General features: G+C 46.4%; 1 protein-coding gene across 1 annotated transcript in view; it reads left to right on the forward strand.

The window, feature by feature from the left end:
* The first annotated feature begins 234 nt into the window (after window positions 1-234).
* The window catches only part of Stk32b (serine/threonine kinase 32B), a 182,679-nt gene continuing 160,461 nt past the window's right edge, over window positions 235-22,452 (forward strand). The window contains exon 1 of the mRNA XM_090343840.1: window positions 235-319. Coding sequence (XP_090199966.1) covers window positions 268-319 — 52 coding nt within the window. The 5' untranslated portion in view covers window positions 235-267. The remainder of the gene's footprint in view (window positions 320-22,452) is intronic.

The following is a 22,452-nucleotide window of genomic DNA, read 5'->3' on the forward strand; positions in this document are numbered from 1 at the left end:
ACTGCAGCCCGGAGCCGCGCGCGGCCGCCCCGCGGCGCAGGGAGTTCCGAGCTCGGGTACTCGGGGGCGCCGTGGCGGGCGAGGCCGGCGCGGGGGGGCGTGGACCGCCCGGCTGCGATCGGGGGCCGCCCCGCCGCCCTCCGCCCCTCGGGCTCCGCGCCCACCGGGGCTGGGCGCTTTCCCCCCTCCCGCCCCTCCGCCGAAGCGCCCCGCGCCCCGCGCCCCGCGCACGCCGCGCCGGCCCGGCATGTAGCGGCGGCGGCGGCCATGGGCGGGAACCACTCCCACAAGCCCCCCGTGTTTGACGAGAACGAGGAAGGTAAGCGGGCCGGGCGCGTCCGGTCCGGGGCGCCGCGGGTGTGCGCCCCGAGCCAGGCGGGCTCCTCCCGGGCAGCTCCCGAGCCTCGCGCCCTGCGCGGCGCGCGGGTTCGGGGCGCGGAGTCCCGGCCTTCGGGGGCTGGGCTTGGGGCTGGAGACGTGTGAGGCCTCCCTGAGTACCTGAGCCGAAGGGGGCGGCCCGGGTGTGCGTGTGCAAGCGTGTGTGCAAGCGTGTGTGCGCGTGCGCGCGTGTGCATGCGCCTGTCTTCCCCGGGCAGATTGCATGCCGCTCCCTTCGCTGGCCCAGGACAGCTGAAGGAAACTTTTCTTGGCTAAACTTGGTGTCTCGGAGGTAGGGGGGGCTCCTGCCTGCTCCGTGGGGTGCTGTCCAGCCCCCTCCATCCTGACTCCAGAGCTCCAGGGCGTGGTGGTGTGTATTTGGGGTCATGTAAGCGGATCTCTGTGTTTGGCCTAGAAGCATTCACTCCAGTGCTGGGTGTCCACAGACAACTTTCTTAACCTCTCTGAGAGATGAGAATTACCACACACCCTAGCAGGGAGCATGGCTGCTGGAGGCTGAGGTGCCGAACCTCAGCTGGGGTTCCATGGAAGGACGGCGTGACACTCTGGCTTCCTCCTGTGAGGACTGCTAACCCCACCACGCCCCAAGAAACAGCTAAGACACTGAGCCTTCCCCAGTGCCAGGCAGTGTTCCGCATAGCACTAAGTCCTGAAATGCTCCCAGCCCCCCAAAGTTGAAGAAATGGACTGTCAGGTTTCAGACATAGGGCAGAGCGGGATCTGAAGCCAGTCAGTGCCTGGGAAGCTGTATATTTGTAATTCCTATTCTTGGGACAGATTGGTGTGAGCAGGTCATGGGTTCTAGAACGACAGAGGCTGTGGGCCGCTTAGATGTCCCTGTGGACAGCCCCTCTCCAAAGTCTAAGTGAAGGCCAGCGGACATGTGCCAGGCTGCATTTGTTTCTAGCAGGGGTTGAGGGATCCTTTCTTCCCCATAGGAACATCTGGCCCCGCTTGATGGTCCTTGGTGGCAATGGCAGTGCAGTGCCAGTGTCTCCTGGCCTTCAGTGTGGAGCAATGGCTGGTAAGAGCCAGCTGGGGACAGGGAGAGACATTGTGGAATTTTTTGTGTGTCCCAGTAAGAGTTTGGATACCTTGTGGCCTCACCCCTGATTTGGGTGAATCTGTGAATCTAGCATGGGTTAAGGTCTTGATTGTCTCCCCCCCCCCCATCTTTTTCTTTCTCTCTGGTTTTCTTTCACTTTCTTCTTTGCAGAGGGGTTTGTGGCTTTTACGTTGACATCTCTCTTGGCCCTTTACTTCACAAATAACTATCATTTTGAAATATTATCGGTAAATAGCTATCTTCGGCAGGCAGCAGTTTCATTTCCCTTTGCCTTTTCTGGCTTTGTGAGTGAATTAGATGTGAGCTGATGACAGCTACATGTTCTGGTGCTGGGAGAACTAGAGCCCAGTGAAACATGGACTCTGGTGATGCCAGCTGCGTCTCACCTGTTTCATTGTGCAAGGAAACAATGTTAGCTGCCACCAGTGGCTTCATTTATTTCGTAGGCACATATTCTGGGTTCTCTTCTGAGCTCCCTTCCTCTTGCTGGTCTCTAGGCTCATAGGCAAGATGGAACATCCTTGACCCTGAATGCAGAGGATGGGGGGGGGGCTGGCAAACACCCCTTTATAGATTAGAATTAGCAGAAGTGGCAGTGGTTATCCAGGAAGATTGGGCAGGGCATTTCAGAGGAAGGGAACAGAATGTGCTGACTGCATGGAGTAGGTGCAGATTACCTGGAGGGATTGCTGAGGGTTTCTGCTACTTCTGCAGTGTTGAGGGCAAAACTGACTCCGAATGCTAGGCCAGTCTCACAGGGCCTGGGGGCCCTATGAAAGCCGCCTTGCTCAAGGGCATTTTGGCATCACTGAAGGTTCCAAGCAGGAAAGTGACACACTCCAGTGAACACCCACACTGCCCCCAAAGCGTGGCTGTTAGGTGGCTGAAGGGCCAGGGCCTGGGTAAACAGAATAGAGCAAGGCTGAGTGGTTAGGGCGTCATTTCCAAACCCTGTGGGAAAACTTCAGCTGCCTCGCTTGCCATGTCTTCTTCTGGCACAGGCTTGACATTTTGTGCATTGGAGCCACTGTTCAGGCTAACAAGACGGGTTACATAGGTGCAGAAAGAAGGCTGTCACCCAGGAGTTGACATTTCTCTCTTCTTGGCGCATGACAAGATAGCACTTTAACTTTTGGTGGCATCCCAGGTTAGGTAAGAGACGCCCCTTTGTGAGGGCATCTTAAGTGGCAAGTGACACAAATTGCTTCTTGGTTCCGGCCACTTCTCTCCACAGTGACGGTCACAGCCCTGGCTTGGCGGATGAGGATGGCTTCGTGCCAGCTCTGCTCACTCTACCCTCTCCTCTACAGTGTGGTCTCCACATCAGGATCACTGTCAGACCATTCTCTTATAATGTGCCAGGCTTAATACCAGCTCCCTACCCCTCCCTCTGGCCCCAGGCCCCAGTCACATCCTGGGAGAATAAAAGTGGAAGTCCTTACACACTCATCAGGCCCTGTCCCCTGACATCACACCCCTCCCACTATCAGCCCACTGCCTCCCTCCTGCCCTCAGACAAGCTAACACCTTGTTCCTTATCTGAACCCCTCCCCCCCCAACTCTTCCATCCTGAGGACTTGATTGCCCAACCTCCAAGTCATCACCTCCTTTGGGTCTTTATGAGCCTTCACTGGCTACCCCACTTAAAATGGCACTCTTGGTCTCCTTCCTTGCTTTTCCTTTCTTTGTAACCTCTGTCACCATCTAGAGTGCTTATCTAAAGAACTTATTTTCTTACTTCAAGCTGGCTTTTGAGTGCTGTGACAAAATGCCTTAGACAAACAGTTTATAAGGGAGAAAGGTTGCTTTGGCAGTTGGCTGAGCGGATGGCTCCATTGCTTTGGGTGAGGCAGAACATCATGGTGGGGGCATGTGGCAAACCTAACTTCTTTGGTTTCTGTGCCCAAGTCCTTTTACTGGTTCCCTGAAAGGGATCCATGAATGGGAAACCACTGGGGGTAAGAAATATATATAATATATATTTATATTTAAATTATAAATCATCAGGATGGGAAAGGTAGGGGACTGATGTCCAGAAGGGCTCTCTTAGCTTAGCACAGGTGTTCAGATCCTTCTGTCTTCAGGAGGAAAAGTCTGAGGAAACCTGGTACTCTTGATTTGTGTCCGTCTTGAAGGTTGTGGGGGAGAGCTAGGGAGGTTTGGGTTAAGGTAAGCTCTCGCTGCTGGTCTAAGTAACCAAGGGGCGCTGTATTCTGCAGAAACCCAGGGTCTTAAGTGTGCAGAACAGCCACACTTCTGCAATGCCTGGTCTCCCAAGAGAACTGGAAGGGACCAATGTTCTTAGCAATACCTGACCATCTCAAGTGAGGGCGTTGAGAAAATAAAGAGAAATAGAGTAATTTCTTGCATCCTATCAGATCATCGTGGAGTAGAACTAGAAATCAATAGCAAGTGAAATGATATCAGCTATACAATGCCAAGTGGAGATTGGAGAATGTGAGTTTAGATGATCTGTAGGTTATTGAAGAAATCAGGAGGGGGGACTGTAAAAAGTTCTAGAATCAGGGCCAGGAGTTTAGCCTAGTGATAGGAGTGCTTGCCTAGCATGCACGAAGACCTGGGTTCGATTCCTTGCTACCGTATACATAGAAAAAAAAGCCAGAAATAGTGTAGTAGAGCTCTGTCCTTGAGAAAGCTCAAGGACAGTGCCCAGACCCTGGGTTCAAGGCCCAGGACTGGCAAAAAGAAAAAAAAAGTCCAGGAATCAAGTGAAAATAGAGACAGTATATCAAAATCTAATGGGATACAGCATTGTCAGAAAGTAAATGTTTATGACAGCCTTCACCAACAACAGAGAAATCTCAAATAAGTATTTCATAGGCTTTGGTTTTCTACCAGCCCAGGCAGGGGAGAGACAGAGATGGAGAGGGAGGGAGGGAGGGAGGGAGGGAGGGAGGGAGAGAGAGAGAGAGGAGAGGAGAGGAGAAGAGGAGGAGGAGGAGGAGGAGGAGGAGGAGGAGGAGGAGGAGGAGGAGGAGGAGGAGAGGTATGTGGTGGATGGTGCCTCAGAATCCGCCCTGTTTTTAGGACAAGGGGACTGAGAGCACCTTAAAATAATCAATGATTATTTTAATTGGCTTGAGGCATGGCTCAGTGGTACTGCACCCATCTAACCAGTATGGGATCCTGTTAAACCCTCCCTAGTGCTGAAAAATGGAAAACTATAGACTAATATTGTTGAGGAAAATAGGTGGAAAAATTCTTCAGTATAAACTTGCAGACCTAATCAAAAATCACGTTACCAAGCTCACACTCAGTGATCAAGTAGATGCAAAGACAGTTCAATGAACGCAAGTCAAGATGCAGAAAATCATTTGATGACACTCAAAACATCGCTTCATGATAACAACAAATCTCTGAAGAAATAGGCAGAATAGAATAACAGCTCAATCCATTAGAAGATATATTTGACAAACCTATAGCCAACATCACCCTGAGTGGGGAAAATCTTAAAGCATTTCTAAAATTAGGATAGAACAAGGATGTCCATTCTTATTGCTTGTGTTCAGTACAATACTTAAAACTTTAGCCAAAGCAATAAGGCAAGAAAAAAGAAAGAAAAAATGTAGGAAAGGAAAGGCCAAATTATTCCTATTTTCAGATGACAGGATCTTATACTTGCCACCACCAGAAGCCTTTGAGACCTGACAAGGTTGCCTAATATCCATAAACAAATAATATTCATAAATAAAAAATTAGTCACCAAATACTCTATGCCATAAATTGGCAAATGTATTAGATAGGATTCAAAGGAAGAAGAAATAGTCAATAAATACATGAAGAAAGGATCAATATCTTTTATCATAAAGGAAATGCAAATAAACCTCATTGAGATTCATTCAGGGAGATAATTATCCCACATTAACCACAAATTCTGGCCAGTTGCTGGTAAGATGGGAAGAGAGGAACCCTCATACACTGTTGGTGAGAATGTAAATTAGTTCTGTCCCCATGGAAATTAGTATGAATGCCCCTCACAATTCTCATAGCCTTAGCAATGACCCCACTCTAGCACTGGTGGATATACATCTGAAGGATGTAAGTTGGTGTCTGGTAGAGATGACACACGCACACCATGTTTATTGACCACTCAGCACAATCAAGCGATGGGGCCAGCTCATGGATCGTGAAAATGTGGTACTGTACACAACCAAGTACTATTCAACCACAAAGAACAATATTTCATTGGTAGGAAAGGCATGGAACTGGAATCGTTATATGAAGAAAAATAGGACAGATTCATAAAGGCCCATAGATCATAAGTAGAACCTGGACTTGAGGGAGGTCTGATTTCAGAATCTGGGCTCTGCCAGGTTGTGTGGAAACAGAGATGATGTCATGGCTATGTGACCTGCATGAGCATATCTAGTGTCCACTCCCTGACTTGCCGGTGTCCCTCAGAGTCTTATTTTGCTGATGGTCTTGGCACTCCCAAGAGGGGCTGACATGCAGGCTTTAAGGAGGCCAGACAGGAGGCCTGTGTCCTTAGAAAAATAGATGTTACCTTGGAAACACCTTGAATGACTAGTGTTGAAGGTTGAAGTGTGTCCCCCAGAATAAGGGAGGCTGAAGTCCCCAACACCACCCCCCATTACTGCAGCATATGACTTTGTTCTCCCGATCCCCAGATCTTGCTGGAACTGCACCCATTGTAGGTCCATGGACTTCCAGCCTCAGTAGGCAGAGTGCCAGACTACTGGGTGCTCAGTTGTCCGAGGGGGGGGATCCCCCCTTTGACTTCCCTCAGAGACCTGCGTGCTTGAAATACAGGTGTGCGTGTCCCCTACAGTCCTGCAAGCAAACGTTCAAAGCTAAACGAGCAATTGTGGGGCCAGGACTGCAGCGTGTGCCTGCTCTGGTTGTGCACAGGCAAACTGTGCTGGGTGCTGACAGGGGACCCTGGGGCTTTATCTCAGGAGTGATCAGGTTTGAGTTTAGAATGAACTTGCCAGGGTTGACAGTGGCCAGAAGACATAAAACCCCAACGAGGGCGGCCATGGTGGTCATGCAGAGCTGTACTTCAAGACAGGTGTAACACAAGGGAGGGGGAAATAGGAGAATCTAGTTCAGAGGCCAGCTGGTCCAAAACCCACAGATGTCTATCTGAAAAATAACTGAAGGAAAACGGCTGGAGGGTGTGGCTCCAGTGGTAGTGTGCCCACCCAGCGAGGGTGAGGGTCTGAGTTCAAACCTCAGTGCCACCAAAGCACAGAGGGAAAGCCTGTATGAAGAGGTTCAGTTGTTCTGCTCACTAGAAGTGACTTGTGTGTGCACAACAATCCACACACAGGCGCCTTGCGAGTCTTCTAGCCCCTTGTTCCTGTGGAAATTGCTACCGAGCCCCTATTTCCAGAAAAATGTAGCATATTAGATTCAAAATCTGCCACAGCAGAAGTCGCTACTGATCGCTTAAGTGGTATATTTATAAATTCCATTAAAATGTAATTATATAAAGCACACTTTTCAAACAACATAGGAAAGTCACTGCATATCGTATTTCATAAGTTCCAACACAGTTTTTTTTGTTAACCCTTCTCTCTAGAGTATAATTACTCCATTAATCTTCCTGTAGAACCAGAGAAACTCTTCCATGCCTTAACCAGAACTATGCTTTCCCTGGATTACACATTTCAAAGTGATTTGCATTGGTGTTTTATTTCTTCCAGAAACTGACAAATGAAATGTTCCTGATCTTTCTGAGGTGTCCTGCTCTTAAACTCTGGTTGTAAATCTTATACGAGTTCTATTTTTACCAATCCCTATCATTTTTTTTAATCATGAGAAGGGTGGGAAGAGAACCAAAGCTGTAATTCATGATTGCAGTCAATATCAGAGAAGATTAAGTCCCGGGTTGTAGGTAGGCAATTTGGTTTTTTCCTTGGCTGATGTGGGCGATTATCCTGTTTTCCATCTATCTGCCTGCATCTATCTCTTTGTAGTTAACAAGACTAGATCCTGACATAAATTCGTGGCTGCAGTCTGCAGGGCAGAGGGTGGGTTGGAAGCAGTTGGAGGCATTATCCACTTTAAAAACCGCAGTGCGCGATGCGTTGACAGGTCTCTCTCTCTTTTAAACGATGTTGTTTGTTCGCAAGCTCAGCTTGTGTCTTGAAAGCTCAAAATTTTAATCACCAACCTCAAATTTGTCCGTGGCCATTTAATAGGATTGTCATATTTAATGTCACTCACTTGACATCCCCTTCCCTCCTCGTCCCCCCATCTACTGCTTCCCAGAATCCCCAGCTTCCCAGCCACCTGCTCCAGGGTCCCCTTGCCTTCTCCGGACATCTCACAGCCCCATGATGTGTGCTCCTGACGCACTGAGGCTGCATTCACTTGTCACCCTACCTCCCCTCAAGTCTGGAATAGGAATCCTTTAGTTCGGGAGCCTGCTCACTTTGGCGTGTATTGAGCCTTTGTGGTTCAAGGGTTGGTCAGCCTGACAGACAGGCTGTGCCCACAGGAAAACAGTATGTATCTTGTAGTTGGACAAATGTCATTACGGGTCACCCCAGCTATCTAGATTCTTCTTCATTTTGAATTTTGTTTTAATTAGCATACATTAGGAACGTGCGAGGGTTTCATTGTGGTTGTTGTCATTGTCAGCGTCTTTGTTGTCATCACCATCATCATCTTAGAACTATGTTCCACAAACTAGCCGAAGCTCATGATACTTGGCTTTCTGATTTAGCTTTTTCTGCTCAGCAGGACGGTCCTTTGTCCCTTTTGCTTTCTTACCAGTGATATGATTTCATTTCTCTTTTGGCCGAGTAATATTCCATACATGTGTAGTATTCTTTATCCATTAATCTGTTGTTGGATACCTCGTCTGATTCCCCAGTCTGGCTATTGTGAACAGAGCTACAGAAAGCACAGTTGTGCAGGTGTTTTTCTTGGGTATTGATTTGCAGTCCTTCATGTATATGTAAATGTGTAAGTATATGTATATGTATATCTATATGTCACTCAGATACAAATGAGTTAACATCTTTATGTGAGAGTGTGCTTTCTGTCCTCTTTGGTGTGGGCCGTGTGTGCATACTTCTGCATAATGCTGACCAGGGCCTGTGCATTTTTCACAATTACATCTTCTTGTTGGGTTTATTGAACCATCATAAAGCAAGCACTGCTTGTCTCTCCTTCTACCTGGCTGCTCATAATAAAGCCACACCAGCTTTGTCATGTAGCTGTTAAGGGTCACTTTAAACCACATCTAGTTGTAATTTCCTTTTGTATCTTGTCTGGGAAATCCTGCCTTTTAATTGAAGTGTTTCATCTTTGTTTAATGTAACCATTGCTGTGTTTGAATCTTGCTACCTTTGTATGTGTTTTCTATTTATTTCTCCCCTCCACCCACTACCTTTTTGTTTATTTTTGTATTAGCTGGGTGCTGCTGAGATCCGAGGGTCACAGTTACAATTTTTGCTTTCTATTCTATCACAAGTATTGTATTTTTAGCTAAAGCTCTTTCTGTTTTTAAGTGGTTGCTATTGCAATTGCCATGTACTAACTGAACTCAGCGCAGCCTGATTTGCAACGATTCTTTGCTATCTGTGTAATCAAAGAAAGACCCTTACCAACTGGGTGCTGGTAATTCACATCTGTAAACCTGGCTACTCAGAAATCTGAGATGTGAGGATTATAATTCAAAGCCATCCTTTGCAGGAAAGTCTGTGAGACTCTTATTTCCAGTTAAACGTCAAAAATCCTAAAGTGGAGCTATGGCTCAAGTACTCTAGGGTTTGAGCACTAGCCTTGAGCAAAAACAAACGAACAGAACAAATAAAAAAAAACTCTCATAATACTTCCCGGCAGGAGCTAGTGGCTCACATCTAAAATACTGGAGATCTGAAGGTCCTGGATCAAAGCCAGGCCAAGAAAGTCCATGAGACTCTTATCTACAGTTAACCAGCTGTGGCTCAAGCCATAGAATGTGGTAGCCTTAAGCCAAAAAGCTCAGGAATAGTACCAAGGTCCTTAGTTCAAGGCCCAATACCTGCACGTGCATGCATATACACACACATGCACACACACACACACACACAAAGATAGCAGTAAAACTACATTTTCCTATTTGCTGTTCTGTTTTTTCATATTTCTATATAATATAAAATGAATTGCATATGAGTACTTTTAATAGCAGCCCAGCTTTCTATCGCATTTTCTATTGCATATATTGAAACAAGGTCATAATTCATCTCAGCTATTAACTCTATGTGTACCTTGTATCCAATTTCATTTCTTCTTCCTCCACCATTAGTGTATGTTTGGATACATTGAATATTAATCAAATTCAGCTCAGTATTTTTTCTTTAAATTTTATTTTTGAATCAGCATAGATTAATATGAGGAGATGAGTATTGATAATTTCATGTACATATATGAACACATGCTTTTTAAAAAACATTTTTTAAAATAAAAAATCAATTGAGCAGTACATACAATATTCTAATGTTCTTAATTATTTCCTCTAGCTACGTAATTTTACCTTAGCTTTACAAACTCTTTTACCCTTTCTTGTAAAGCTAGCCCCCCTAGGAACAAGTGATTTCAGCTTTCATTTAGGAAAATATCTTTATTTCACTTTGCTTCTGAAGAGTGTTTCTACTGGACACTGAATTATAAGTTGACATTTTTTCCTAGCATTTAAAGATACACTGTGTGTTCTTGACATGGTTGTTTATGTTGAGAAGCCCGGCTTCTTCTAGATTGTTCTCCCTGTAATGTGGCTTTTTATCCCAGAAGGCTTTGAGGATTTTACTTTATCTTTGGCTTTCATCACTTTGCCTCTGATGTGTCCAAACATGTTTTTTTTTTTCTGCTTAGGGTTTGTAGACTTTCTTAGACAGTAGATTGACATTTTGGAAAATTTGGGGCTACTATTTTTCTATTTTGTGTTGCATTCTCTTTCTTCTTCCTTCTAATACTTCAATCACATATACGTCAGACAATTGTTGCATGCTGAAGGCTATGAAGGGGAGAAAGTGTGTGTGTGTGTGTGTGTGTGTGAGAGAGAGAGAGAGAGAGAGAGAGAGAGGTTCACAGATTCTGTCTTCTGACTGTTCTTTCTATTCAATCGTATTTCCGATTTAAGATATTATATTGTTCAGTTTTAGGGTTTTCATTGCATTTCCTTTTCCCTGGCAAACCCTTCAACAGCTCTGCGAATCTCACACATTTATCATTGAGTCAGTGTTGGTGGGTGCTGCTTCACTGTGGTCCATTTCTTCATGTGCATAGTAATTTCCTTTGCAGGCTAGACCTCATGGATGCTAACTCGTAGACAGCATCACTCCTGTCTAAACACATGTCTAGCACAGCAAGTAAAGTGTGAACACACGTTCTTTTCCAGTGCTTTAAGGAATATGTGTTATTTTATGTACTGTAGTGTGTGTGTGTGTGTGTGTGTGTGTGTGTGTGTGTGTGTGTGTGTGTGTGTGTGCTGGTACTAGAGAAGTTGGACTCAGGGCTTGGTAGTGTCCCTGAGATTTTTTTTGTTTACACAAGGCTGGCACTGTACAATTTGAGCCACAGCGCCACTTCTGGCTTTTTGTTGGTTACTTGTAGGTAAGAGTCCCACGGTCTTTCCTGCCTGGGGTTGGCTTTGAACCACAATCCTCAGATCTCAGCCTCCTGAGCAGCTAGGATTACAGGTGTGAGTCAACAGTGCCCTGTTTTCTATTGCATTTTCCATGTTAAAATATATATTGAAATGAGGTCGTAATTCGTCTCAGCTATTAATCCTGTGCACACCTTGTATCTGATTTTATTTTGACTTCCTTTACAGCTAGTTTATCTTTGGATCCACTGAGTGAGAATCACAGTCAGTCCAGCATTTTAATTCTTTAAATTTTATGTTTGAATTAGCATGGATTAACATGAGGAGGCTCGTGTTGATCATTTCATATACACTGGCAGTGTACTTTGAACAAGTTCACCCCTCTCTGCCTTTCCCCTTTTCAAATATCATGTAGTAAAATGCACAAGTGAGTGAAGACATGGGATCTTTGTCCTTCTGAGCTTGGCTGATTTCCTTCAACATGATGATCTTTAGCTCCATCCACTTTCCCGCACATAACATGATTTCATTTCCCCGATGGCTGAAAAATACTCCATAGAATTTATACACCATATTTTCTCCATCTGTTCATCAGTTGCTGGGCCCTCAGTTGATTCCATAGCTGAGCTATTATGAATGGCACTGCAAAACAAAAACAAACCCCAACAAACCCAACACAAAAAACTCATGAATATCCAGGAGGTATCTCTCCTGTAGGATAGTTTACAGCTTTTGTTGTACTGTTAATTTCTGCTTTTTTTTTTTTGCCAGTCCTGGGCTTGAGCTCAAGGCCTGAGCACTGTCCTTGGACTTTCTCAAGGCTAAAGCTCTACCACTTGAGCCCAGGACCATTTCCGGCTTTTTTCTATGTATAAGGTACCAAGGAATCGAACCCAGGTCTTTGTGCATGCTAGGCAAGCACTCTACAAGTAGGCCAAACTCCTGGCCCTAATTTCTGCTTTTGTGTGTGTGGAAAATTCCGCAACAGGACTAGGTTTCCTGTCATCTTCTCTCTCCCAACCTAATTTGTTTCTTTACGTTTTGTAGATACAAATTTTATCCTAGTTTTCACTGAATGGCATCACAGAAACAGTCTCTGGCTCTTTGAGTAACTCTCCCGTGCCTCATTTTTAGGCGTAGCTGACGTTTTTACCTAACCTCACTGCCTCCCATACCATCAAAGCAGCTCTGACAAGCAGCTGTGTCTGAGGTTCCATGGCCCAGGCTGGACAGACAGAAGGAACACGAGACAGCCCATCTCCTGGCTGTGGCACAAGTGTGGAGGGGGGTACTTGCCATGCTTGGCTTGTTTCCTAACTGTCCCCATGCTACTGACTGAAAAAGTCATCTGACCAAGCAAGCCCAGAGTCTAGGAGTCAGAGCGCGTGACTCCGCTTTCCACCTGAACATGGATCCCGACTGCGCTGGGGTGAAGAGTGAGAGCAGATCACCCAGTTCCCATGATGCACCCCTACATTGACTGTCCCCCCCACCCCTGCAGAGATGGGCTGGGATTTATTCTAGCTTGTCTCCTATTGGGGGCCATTGAGCTTGTTGCCCTTATAAATGATGCCAAATTAAACATCTTTGTTGACAGTATTTCCCCCTTGTTCAGGGCACTTTTCCCCCAGGATGGAATTATTGGGCCAAAGCCCAGGGGAGTTTTCAGTGTTGATGAGTCACCATGTTACTGTGCATTACTGACATGTTTTTCTTTCCATCCCTCTCCATCGAGTCGTAAATACTCCATATTCATAAGGCTGCCGTGTTGTGACAGGCACTATATTCTGCATCTTAGCAGCGAATGCTGTGGAAAAATGCGCTCAAAAGATGTTGCATTTTAAGCTGGTGAAGTGTGCACAGGGCGAGGGCAGGTGGCTAAAGGGCAATACAGGGGAGTTCTGCGTGCGTGAGTCCTCGCCCTGGCGAAGGGGTCATGTAAGAGACCAGCACTGTAACCAAGGTGGGCTATGTGACCTGGAACCAGGCAGCGGGGATTCTTTTCGTTGTTGCTTGAGAGGGTAGGTCCCTGTGTGTCTGTGTGTGTGTGTCAGGAGGAGGGGGGCTCTTTGGCTATGTTCGTGGGGGGGAGGGGTGCGTCTTTGGCTGTGGGGGGGAAGGGGTACCTCTTTGGCTCTGGTTCATCACTTGTAGGGAGACCCCAGATGGTCTGAGGTCCCGCTCATGCCCACCGGCCTCCTGTGACTGGGTTGTTTGTTTTCCTTCCTTCCTTCCTTCCTTCTTTCCTTCCTTCCTTCCTTCCTTCCTTTTTCTATTTCTTTTTTTTTTTGCCAGTACTGGGACTTGAACTCAGGACCTGAGCACAGTCCTTGGGCTTCCTCTACCACTTGAGCCATAGCATCACTTCCAGCTTTTTCTGTGTAAATAGTACCATGGAATTGAGTCCAGGGCTTCATGCATGCTAGGCAAGCACTCTACCAGTAGGCCAAACTCCCAGCCCCTTGCTATGTTTTCTTACATACTCAGAAAACGACTAGCGTCATGGTAGCACACAGTAGGTGCCATGTACTATTTGTTGAATGGGTAAGTATCCCCACGGGATGACACCTAATCAGGAAAGTAACAGGCACAAATGAACTTTTATTTCTTCTCTTGCTGCTTTTCTTCTCCCACCAGTCCTGAGGCTTGAACTCAGGGCTTGGACACTGTCCTTGAACCCATTTTGCTCCAGGCTAGTGCTCTGCCACTTGAGCCACAGTGCCCCCTTGACTTTTTCTATGTATGTGATACTGAGGAATCAAACCCAGGGCTTTGAGCACTCTACACTCGTGGCCCCCTCTTACTGTTTTTATTGGGGAGTGCAATAGTTCCCAGCAGGTACCTGGAGACATTTTGCTTGCAGCTCATTGGTCATAAGTAAGTCACACGACCCTGTCCCGGACCAATCACTGGTTCAAAATATACTGCACGGCCTGTGTCCTGAATGCCAGAAGCATGGAGGATGGCCTGAGGGTAGACAAACTAGTGTTTGTTATAGCCCTAAGATACAAAACAAAGTGTGAATGGGGAGCTCAGCCTTGCCCAGGGAAGGTGGCCTCAGCGTGAAGGGAAGGTTATTAGCCTTTCCCTAAGGTGCAGACTTTGGGGGTCCAGCCAAGTGTGGCTTGGTCCAGGTCCAGGGCCTCCACACCTCTGGCTGTGTCCATGCCATGCAAGCCCGGCCTCGCCTGTCCCTTGCTAGATTCAGGAAGGCCACCGAGACTCTGCCAGCCAGCCTCCACCTCACTTGTCAGAACAGGGGGGCCAGCACTTCCTACCAGTCCTCTCCCTCTCATCTTCCCATCCATCCACCTCCCCCAGGGTCTCTGGCCAGCCGGTAAGCCCTGGAGAAGAGGAGATAGAAAGAGCCCACTCCCAGCTCAGCCGCTTCCTTGGATGTCACAGCGACCTGGGGAGCTAGCAAAATGATCTGCACTAAAATGAAATTGCCCTTCTCCCTAAACACAAAATACAAGAATGCTGAAAATCCTGCAGGGAGAAGAAAAATGATTTTTTTTTCTGTTGGTCATGGGACTGGCATTGTCCCTGAGCTCTACAGCCCAGAGCTACTGCCCTACCCCTTGAGCCACAGCGCCACTTCCAAGAAAGAAGAATTCTTCTCAGCCACACACAGTGGTGCAGCTCAGTGACCTCCTATCCCAACTTTCTAAAGAACTCACTGGAGCCATGGGGCAGCGTATTTTTGATGTCTTAATTTTACATTGTTATTAGCATATATTAGTGACACAGGGGTCTTGTTGTGATATTTCTGCACATGCAAACAATGTCCCTTGATCAAATGCACTCCATCTTGTTCATTCTTCCTTCGTCTCTTAGAAGAGCCTCGACAGGTTTTGCTGTTGTATTTTCTCACATGTGTATGAAGTGCTTCCACCATATTCTCCCTCTCCATCCTCTCCATTCTCCTTTCCACTCCCTGATGGTCCATTTTGCATTCTTGCCATCCGTTGCTTTAGTGTAGCATAATACATACAGGGGTTTCATGGTAGTATTTCACAGTGTACATTTTACTTTCGCCAGGGAAATTCTTGTATTGCCATCTTTCCCAGTTTCTGCCCCTCTGTTATCCAGTAGCTTGCAGGGAGATCTGTCATGCCACCTTGTGTAGATGTCACTTCTCTGAGGACTGCTTCTTTGCCCTAGGGGCCACTCCAAGCTGTATTCTTGGATGTCTCCTATTTACTTTGCTTTGGTGAAGTGTTTTGACTTCTTCAGTGTTTCCCTGTCCCTCTCACGTCACCGTGGTGTGTTCTGAGCTCACACCTGTGTTGAAGATGCAGTTATCACATGTAGATTATGTGCGTGCTTCTTGGATCAGCTTCTGCGTGATACACACACACACACACACACACACACACACAGGAGTTGCACACTAGTAACAACCAACGTAGTCAACGCGAGTGGAAACATGCCGTAAATTTCTGTACTTCTCTGTGTTGGAATTTTTTAAATTATACTGCCATTTGAACTCAGATCCTTACACTTGCAAGGCAAGTTTTCTACCACCAGATCTATGCCCTCGGCCTATTTTACTTTATATATTTCTCTGATACAATCATCTAGCTTCGGATTGAAATTCTCTTACCTACACCTCCCATCAGACTGAAACACTGACATATACCATTGTGCCTGGCTTGTTTGCTGAGATGAGATCCCACTGATATTTGCCCAGGCTGGCCTTGAACCAGGATCAAGTCATGAAAATAATTCTGCTTAGAAAATTTTAATAGTACAACTAATCATTACAATACAAATCAAATTCATGTCAGGATTTTAATGATGAGAATATTCTTCGTGCGGCCAAAGGTACAGAAATCGCTGGACAAGTCTGTTAAAGCTTTTCATTTTCTTTTCCTTATATTATGTTTGCTTAGTTGGATGCTTGTTGTTGTTGGTAATTTCATTGTTGGAAAAAGAACATATAAACTTGAAGAAAATAATAATCTGTAGGATCAACTTATTCCTCGTAGGCCTCAGACTTTTACCTTTATAAATTAAATTGCTATTATTCTTCATCAGAACAAAATCTTTTAAGATTAGCTTATTTATAATGGGGCCTGGGTGCTGTCCTTAAGCTTTCACTTGAGCTGCAGCTCCACTTCCAGCGTCCACTTACTTTCCTGCCTGGGCTGGCTTCAAACCACTATTTCTGGATTTCAGCTTCTGAGTAGCTAGGATTCCAGGTGTGGGCCACAGTCTCCTGGCTCTTTGTTCATTTTAAGGACAAGCACTCATAGCTGGACCAGAAGAGGCATCTGATGACAGCAGCACATTTGTATTGAAAATCTATAGGCAGCAAGAGTCTGTGTTCCACTCTAATCAATACTTAATGTTGTAGCAAGGGCCTGTGCTATGATTCACACCAGTAAAAGTGTTGAGAAAAGCACAAATCAGCTCTTACTTGTCAACTGCATGTTAGCTCAGCATTTTCCAGAATGTTCGCGGAGAAACATTAGTGCTCAGGCTTCTCTGTGAACAAACAAATCAATGTCCCTGTGATAAAGCAGAGCCAGGGAGAGTCTGCATGCATGTATAGGTGCAGGAATACAATCTGGGATGCCAGATTGTATTCCTGCATCTGGTAATTAGTAGTGGGGAGAATGTCCTTAAACTTCTCTGCCTCCGCTTCCTTGCCTGTGGAGTAGGAAATGTCTTGGCATGGTGGCCTGAAGCCCAGATGAGATACCACATGGGTCCCGTGCAGCACAAGACCTCTGAGTTGTCCTCTGTCCCTGGTCTGTGCTCTGCCTGTGAGGCTGCAAAGCACCAACCTCTCCCATCAGAGAGGTTGTGTTTAAGGTGTATTAAGGTTGCATTGTGCACTGTGTTTAAGCAGCGTGTCCCAAGCGGAGTCATAACAGAGTGTTGCCTGGGCTGTCTTCCCGTGGAGCATGCATGCCTCGAACAAGGCTCCACACCGTACAGCCCAAGTGTACTGTCCATCAGGCTTGGCTCAGCAACTGGCAGGACATTAGTGAAGATGGCAGAGCTCTGGAATCTCCCTCATGCGTAAAGCCATGCTGAACTTGACTATGTCAGCAAAACTCACTTGGAACCGAAGAAATTGAGCAAAGCCTTAGACAACTCAAGGGACTCTTATTCAAGAAGATGGCTGAATAAAGAGCATTAAGTTTTGCTGGGTTTTCACTTACCTTTTAGTAATCTCTACTTCCTAGCCCAGCAATAGTCTTGAAAATAGCAGTCCTCATTTGCTATACTAGCAGGAACAGGATGGCCTTTAAATTGTGCCCCAAAGAAACATAACTGCCTGACGTTGCTTGGCTCTTGTGAAAAGATTGGCTGGAGGGGTCTGTCTTTATTCCACTGGCTGAGATCCTGCTCACGCTGCCTGTGGGATGGAAGATGCAGTCAACAGCATTTACAGGCAAGTGGAGGTCAGAGATGTTAGTTGCTCTGGCTGAAGAGCTTGAAAATGAGATGCATTGGGATGAGGCTTCTACAGGTCCTACCCTTCCTAGAAATTAAGTTATTTCTCTCATGTGCTTTGATCACAGCCACACTCAAGTAAGTAAATCAGGAAATTGGAATCAGAGACATGAGATTGCTTCTATGCCTAAACGTAGCCATGTGGATCTCAGGCCTTCAGAACCGTGAGGAATTTGGAAGTGTCTGGAGATGGAGGTTAGAGACTTCTGGTAGGAAGAGTTTATTGTGTAGTTATAAGCTTGAGCTCACAAGATCAGAATGCTGACAGGAATGTGGGCATTAGACTGTTCTTAGGAGGCTTCCTGGGGGAAAAAGGACTTTTGGGAATTGTACTTGAGGCCATTTCTCTTATTTTCTGGCAAAGGATTCATCTACATTTTGTCCATGTTCTGAGACTTTGTGGGAAGGCTGAGGTTAAGGCGAGGAGCTAGTTTATTTGGCAAGTAGAATTTCTAGGTAGCCCAGCATCCTGGCTGTGGTATGACTGTTGCTGGCTGGTTTGAACTAGCTTTATCATAGGAATTGAGAGCAATAACGATTACGAAAATATTTGAAAACTCCTTCTGGCTAGAAATGCCAAGCACACAACTGAGCAGTGAGAAGCCAGCAAGGGCAGCTGACACTTTTGGAAACACACAGCCACCGTGGTCTTTGCCAGGAATGAAGGGGAGGTGGCCACTGACCAGGAACTGCGTTGTGTGGCACAGTGCAAGGCAAGATGTCCGTCCACCCTGAGGTGCTGGTTTTGCCAGGGGCCTTGGGCACAACTCGAAGCTTCCTTAGAGGGGCTGCATAATGCTGAGGACAAGGCCTGGAGCACCAATTTGGGCATTTATGGTCTGCAGGTTTGCTCTGGAAGAGAGAGATGGGGAGAGGAAAGAAAGAAGGGAGAGAAAGAGAGGCAGAAAGAGAAAAATGAAAATTACTTCTATTGTCAATGCCAAAAGAAAAGACGTTTGGCTCACAAAACCAGGGCAGCAATTATGACCATCCTGAGCGGAAAGTTCATTGGAAGCTCTTGTTATTATTATTATTTTTCAAGAATGACATGCTAGAAATTCTTTATCTTCATCTCTGATGGGATGGGAGCTCAAGTCCATCTTGTACTCCAATTAGAGATAGAATGATGTTGGCTTCTGAAAGAGATATTTAAAAAATCAGAGCATACTTTACTTGCAGACAAGTATAGAAATAGTACAACACAACCAGCTCAAGGTTAAGAAGTGGAAATGCCCATATAGCTTCAGCCCCTAGCCCATTTCCTCTACCCGCCCCAGCTCACATACATGACTCTGCATTTTCTTCTCTGTTTAATGTTATGTGACCCAAAGCCATATGTCCTATTTTTAAACTCTACAAAGATGCAGTTAAGCTTTCTGTGTGCCTTGCTTTTCTCACTTGCCATTATTTTTAATGTTTGCTGGGAGAATTCTGCCTGGTTAATTTCAGGGTTCTGCAGTTGTCTTTCTGCTTCCTGTGCAGGGAGAGGATCTTTACTGGGCTTCCCCATCGCGTCATAGGGTCTCTGCAAAGCACACACCATGGCTTCATGCTGAGAAGGGGCAGAATTGCTGGGTCCTAGAGTTTGCACTTTCTTGGAACTGACAGGTTTGTGGCAACTTTCTCTCAGAGGGGGGATGGGCATTTTTTGGTGGAACTGAGGTTTGAACTCAGAACCTCACATGTGCTAGACAGACCACCAAGAACCACCTCCCTAAGCCCTTTTGCTTTATTTTTGAGCCAGCCTCCCATTTTTTTTTTTGCTCCAGTCAGTATGGTCTGTGAGCCTGTTTATGTTTTCCAGGTATGCAACCACCACACTCAGCTTGTATGGACATGGAATCTCAGGAACTTTTAAAAAGCTACAGTGCTCAGTGCTTATGGCAGGGTTTGTTTTGTTTGTATGTGTGTATGCCAGTTCTGAACTCGGCCTAGGCACTATCCTTGAGCGTTTCTGCTTAAGATTCCTGCCCCATTACTTGAGCCACAGCTCCACTTCCAGCTTTTTGGTGGTTAGCTGGAGATAAATGTCTCACAGACATTTCCACATGGGCTGGCTTCAAACTACTATGCTCAGATATGAGCCTCTTGAATAGCTAGGATTACAGGCATGCGTCACGGCCACCTGGATCAATTGCCATTCTTGATGGTTCCTTTTAGCCATTCGTAGCCAGCACTTGATATTACCAGGTTTAAATTTATTTTTGTTGGCGTGATGAAATAGTGTATGTTAAGTTGAACAACCTAGCCCTAGTATTAGTATTTGTTCTTCTGTCTGCTAAGTGGTCTGGTGGCTTGTGGGGGAATCACAAGTAGACGGTCTGAAGAAAAGACAGGAGCATGACTGAAAGCATGTAGGACAGAATAATTACATTGAAAGTCTGGAGTATTCATTTATCATGAACAGTAGGAACCTTAAAAGGCCGTTTCTATGTAGACACTCCCAGGGCTGGATCTGCACCAGGCCGCGTTCCATCATTAGTCACTAAAGACCACCTCTGGGAGAGGCTTTCTGTCTGCCTCGCCTCCCTTAATTGCTCTCTCCATCCACCTCCCTTGCCCAATTATTGTCAACAGAAGCCATGTTCCTAAGCCAGAGCCCTGGCTGGCCACAAGACTCAGTGCGTTATTACCTGACAGCCCTGACATCTCAGAATCGAGAAGCAGAAGGCTGGAGCCGCAGTCCAGTGCCAGACCCCGCCCTTGCTCTCCTAATGAGGGTGCTGAAGCCAAGCTGGGGACAGCAGGCAGTGTCCAAGGGTAGCTCATTCGTTCGCTGGCCCAGCAGATGCTTTCTAAACAGCCATTTCCTATGAAGCACAAGGGACTCAGAGACAGACATCCCATGAACACACACACACATGAAAAAATGAGAGAAGTTGCTCGGTGTCATGAAGGAAACATGCAGAGACGTGTACACCTCTCTTCTAGGTAGGAGCCGGGGCCTCTCCAGCCTTTCCTATACAAGCCCCTTCTTCTACCTGCGAAGACCCCCTTTCCTTCAGAAACCCCTCCCCTTCCCCTCAAGCCCTCCCCCTTTCCTTCAGAAGCCCCTCCCCCTTTCCTCAGAAGCCTCCCCTTCCTGTCAAGCCCTCCCCCTCTCCTTCAGAAGCCCCTCCTACTCTCAAAGACCCCCCCTTTTCTTCAGAGGTCCTTCTTGCCACTTCCTGTGTACTACTTGAATTCCCAGGTGACTGCCTTGTCTGTTAGCTGCTCCATTTCACAGGAGCCTGGAAAGTCCATCTCCTCTGCTCGCTGCTTTCTCATGTCTGACATGTCAGCTGTTGGAGCACTCACTCACCAACACCCAGAGTGGCTTTTGTGAATGTCTCTGCAGAAACCGCCCAGGACTGTGAGAGGTGGTTTTCTTGTCCCTGCACTTGGCCTGGGCTCTGCACATCTTTCTCCTTTTCAGGGATTTTATTTTCCCATCTCCTTCCCTTTCTTCTGCCATGGCATTTTAATACCGTGGGCAGTCTGTGTAAGCTGTTTAGTGTAACCCAGTCAAATTTTGCCCATGAGGCAGTGAGCGGATGCCCCCAGCACAGACATGGATTGTTTTGAGAAGGGGGGATCCAGGCATGCCAGCGCTGACAGACGTGGCCCTGTGGGCAGGCTGGCAGATTGTCATTTCTGCTGCAGTTCTGCACTTGAGGCAGGAACAAAAAGCAGAGCCCCCACTGGGGTGCAGGAAACATTTGATACCCTGATGTGGAGAAAGGGGAAACTGCTCATTTTCTGAGCATCTTCATGAAAATATACTTTAGGGGTACAGCTCAGTGGAGGGGAGAGGCTTTCTCACGTTCTCTCCAATTCTGTCATTCTTCTTCCAGATTTCTGTTCTCAAGGTTCGTCTCCTTTCAAGAAGCTGACCAAACCCAAGCATGTGCTAAGTAATCTATATTATGACTGGAAAATTTTGTTGCAGAAGGTTTTGGTTTTCAAGGAAGTGAACCGAGGCAGTTTACAGAGGTTCAATAATGCTTCACGCTTACAAGTCAGAGGAAGGAAAGTCTCCAATGAGCAAACCAGCTTTCAGCTGACCCATGTGAGCCCTCCACGGCACACATGTTGATAGCTCCCACCTGTTATATTTTGCATACACTCCATTATTTCCTTACCCTTTCAGTAGTTTTTCTTTCCTCCACATGCATTTGTTTCAACTTGCAATCATTTTTACAATCTTTACCCATAGAGCTCCAGGACTCAGCTACAGTGAGCCCGTTGTTGAATGAGCAAATGTCATGTTTGGAGAGGATGTGTCAAGTTATAACTGTGGAGGTTTTCTGTGTAACAGAACAATAAAAGGCCTGGCCAATGCCTGGGAATTTACTCAGTGGGCTCCAGGATCCGTGCTTAGTGCTTCCTACATCTTGGAAGAAACCCTACAAACGCCCTGTGTTTATGTCACTGGCAACGGTGATTCTCCTATTACAGCCTGAGGGAACAGGTTTCAAATCTAGGAACTGTGCGGCTGTACCAGCACCAGCCATAATACTAGCAATGAGTACAGTCACATCAAGAACACAGAACAGGCCCGGTTTACCTGGCAGGTTGGACTTTCTAGGTAGAGGGCTGGGTGTTTTCTAAGCATTTGGAAAGTGAGCAGTGCTGTTCTTGTTTAAGAGAATCAAACCCAGGTCCCCGTGGGTGAGGGATGGGATGGGAGCTGGCTTGTCTGGCCCTGAGTTTTCTCTCAGTGACAGAGCTAGGAGGCTGCTGCTTTCCAAGGCAGACAGTAACTGTCATAGGGAAATGTGTCCTGGATCCCACTTTTCACTGGTGGAAAGGGAAAAATAATCCATAGAATGGTGGAGAAGTGACTTCATGTTTGGCTGTGTTCGTTCATTCATTCATTCATTCATTCATTCATTCCTCCATTCCTCCGTCTAGCTGCTGTTTATCATAGCTTGGGGCTTCTGCTGTGTAGACCTGAATT

This window comes from Megascapheus bottae, chromosome 13, assembly GCF_031878675.1.
Source record: "Megascapheus bottae isolate mThoBot1 chromosome 13, mThoBot2.hap1, whole genome shotgun sequence".
Lineage (NCBI taxonomy): Eukaryota > Metazoa > Chordata > Mammalia > Rodentia > Geomyidae > Megascapheus > Megascapheus bottae.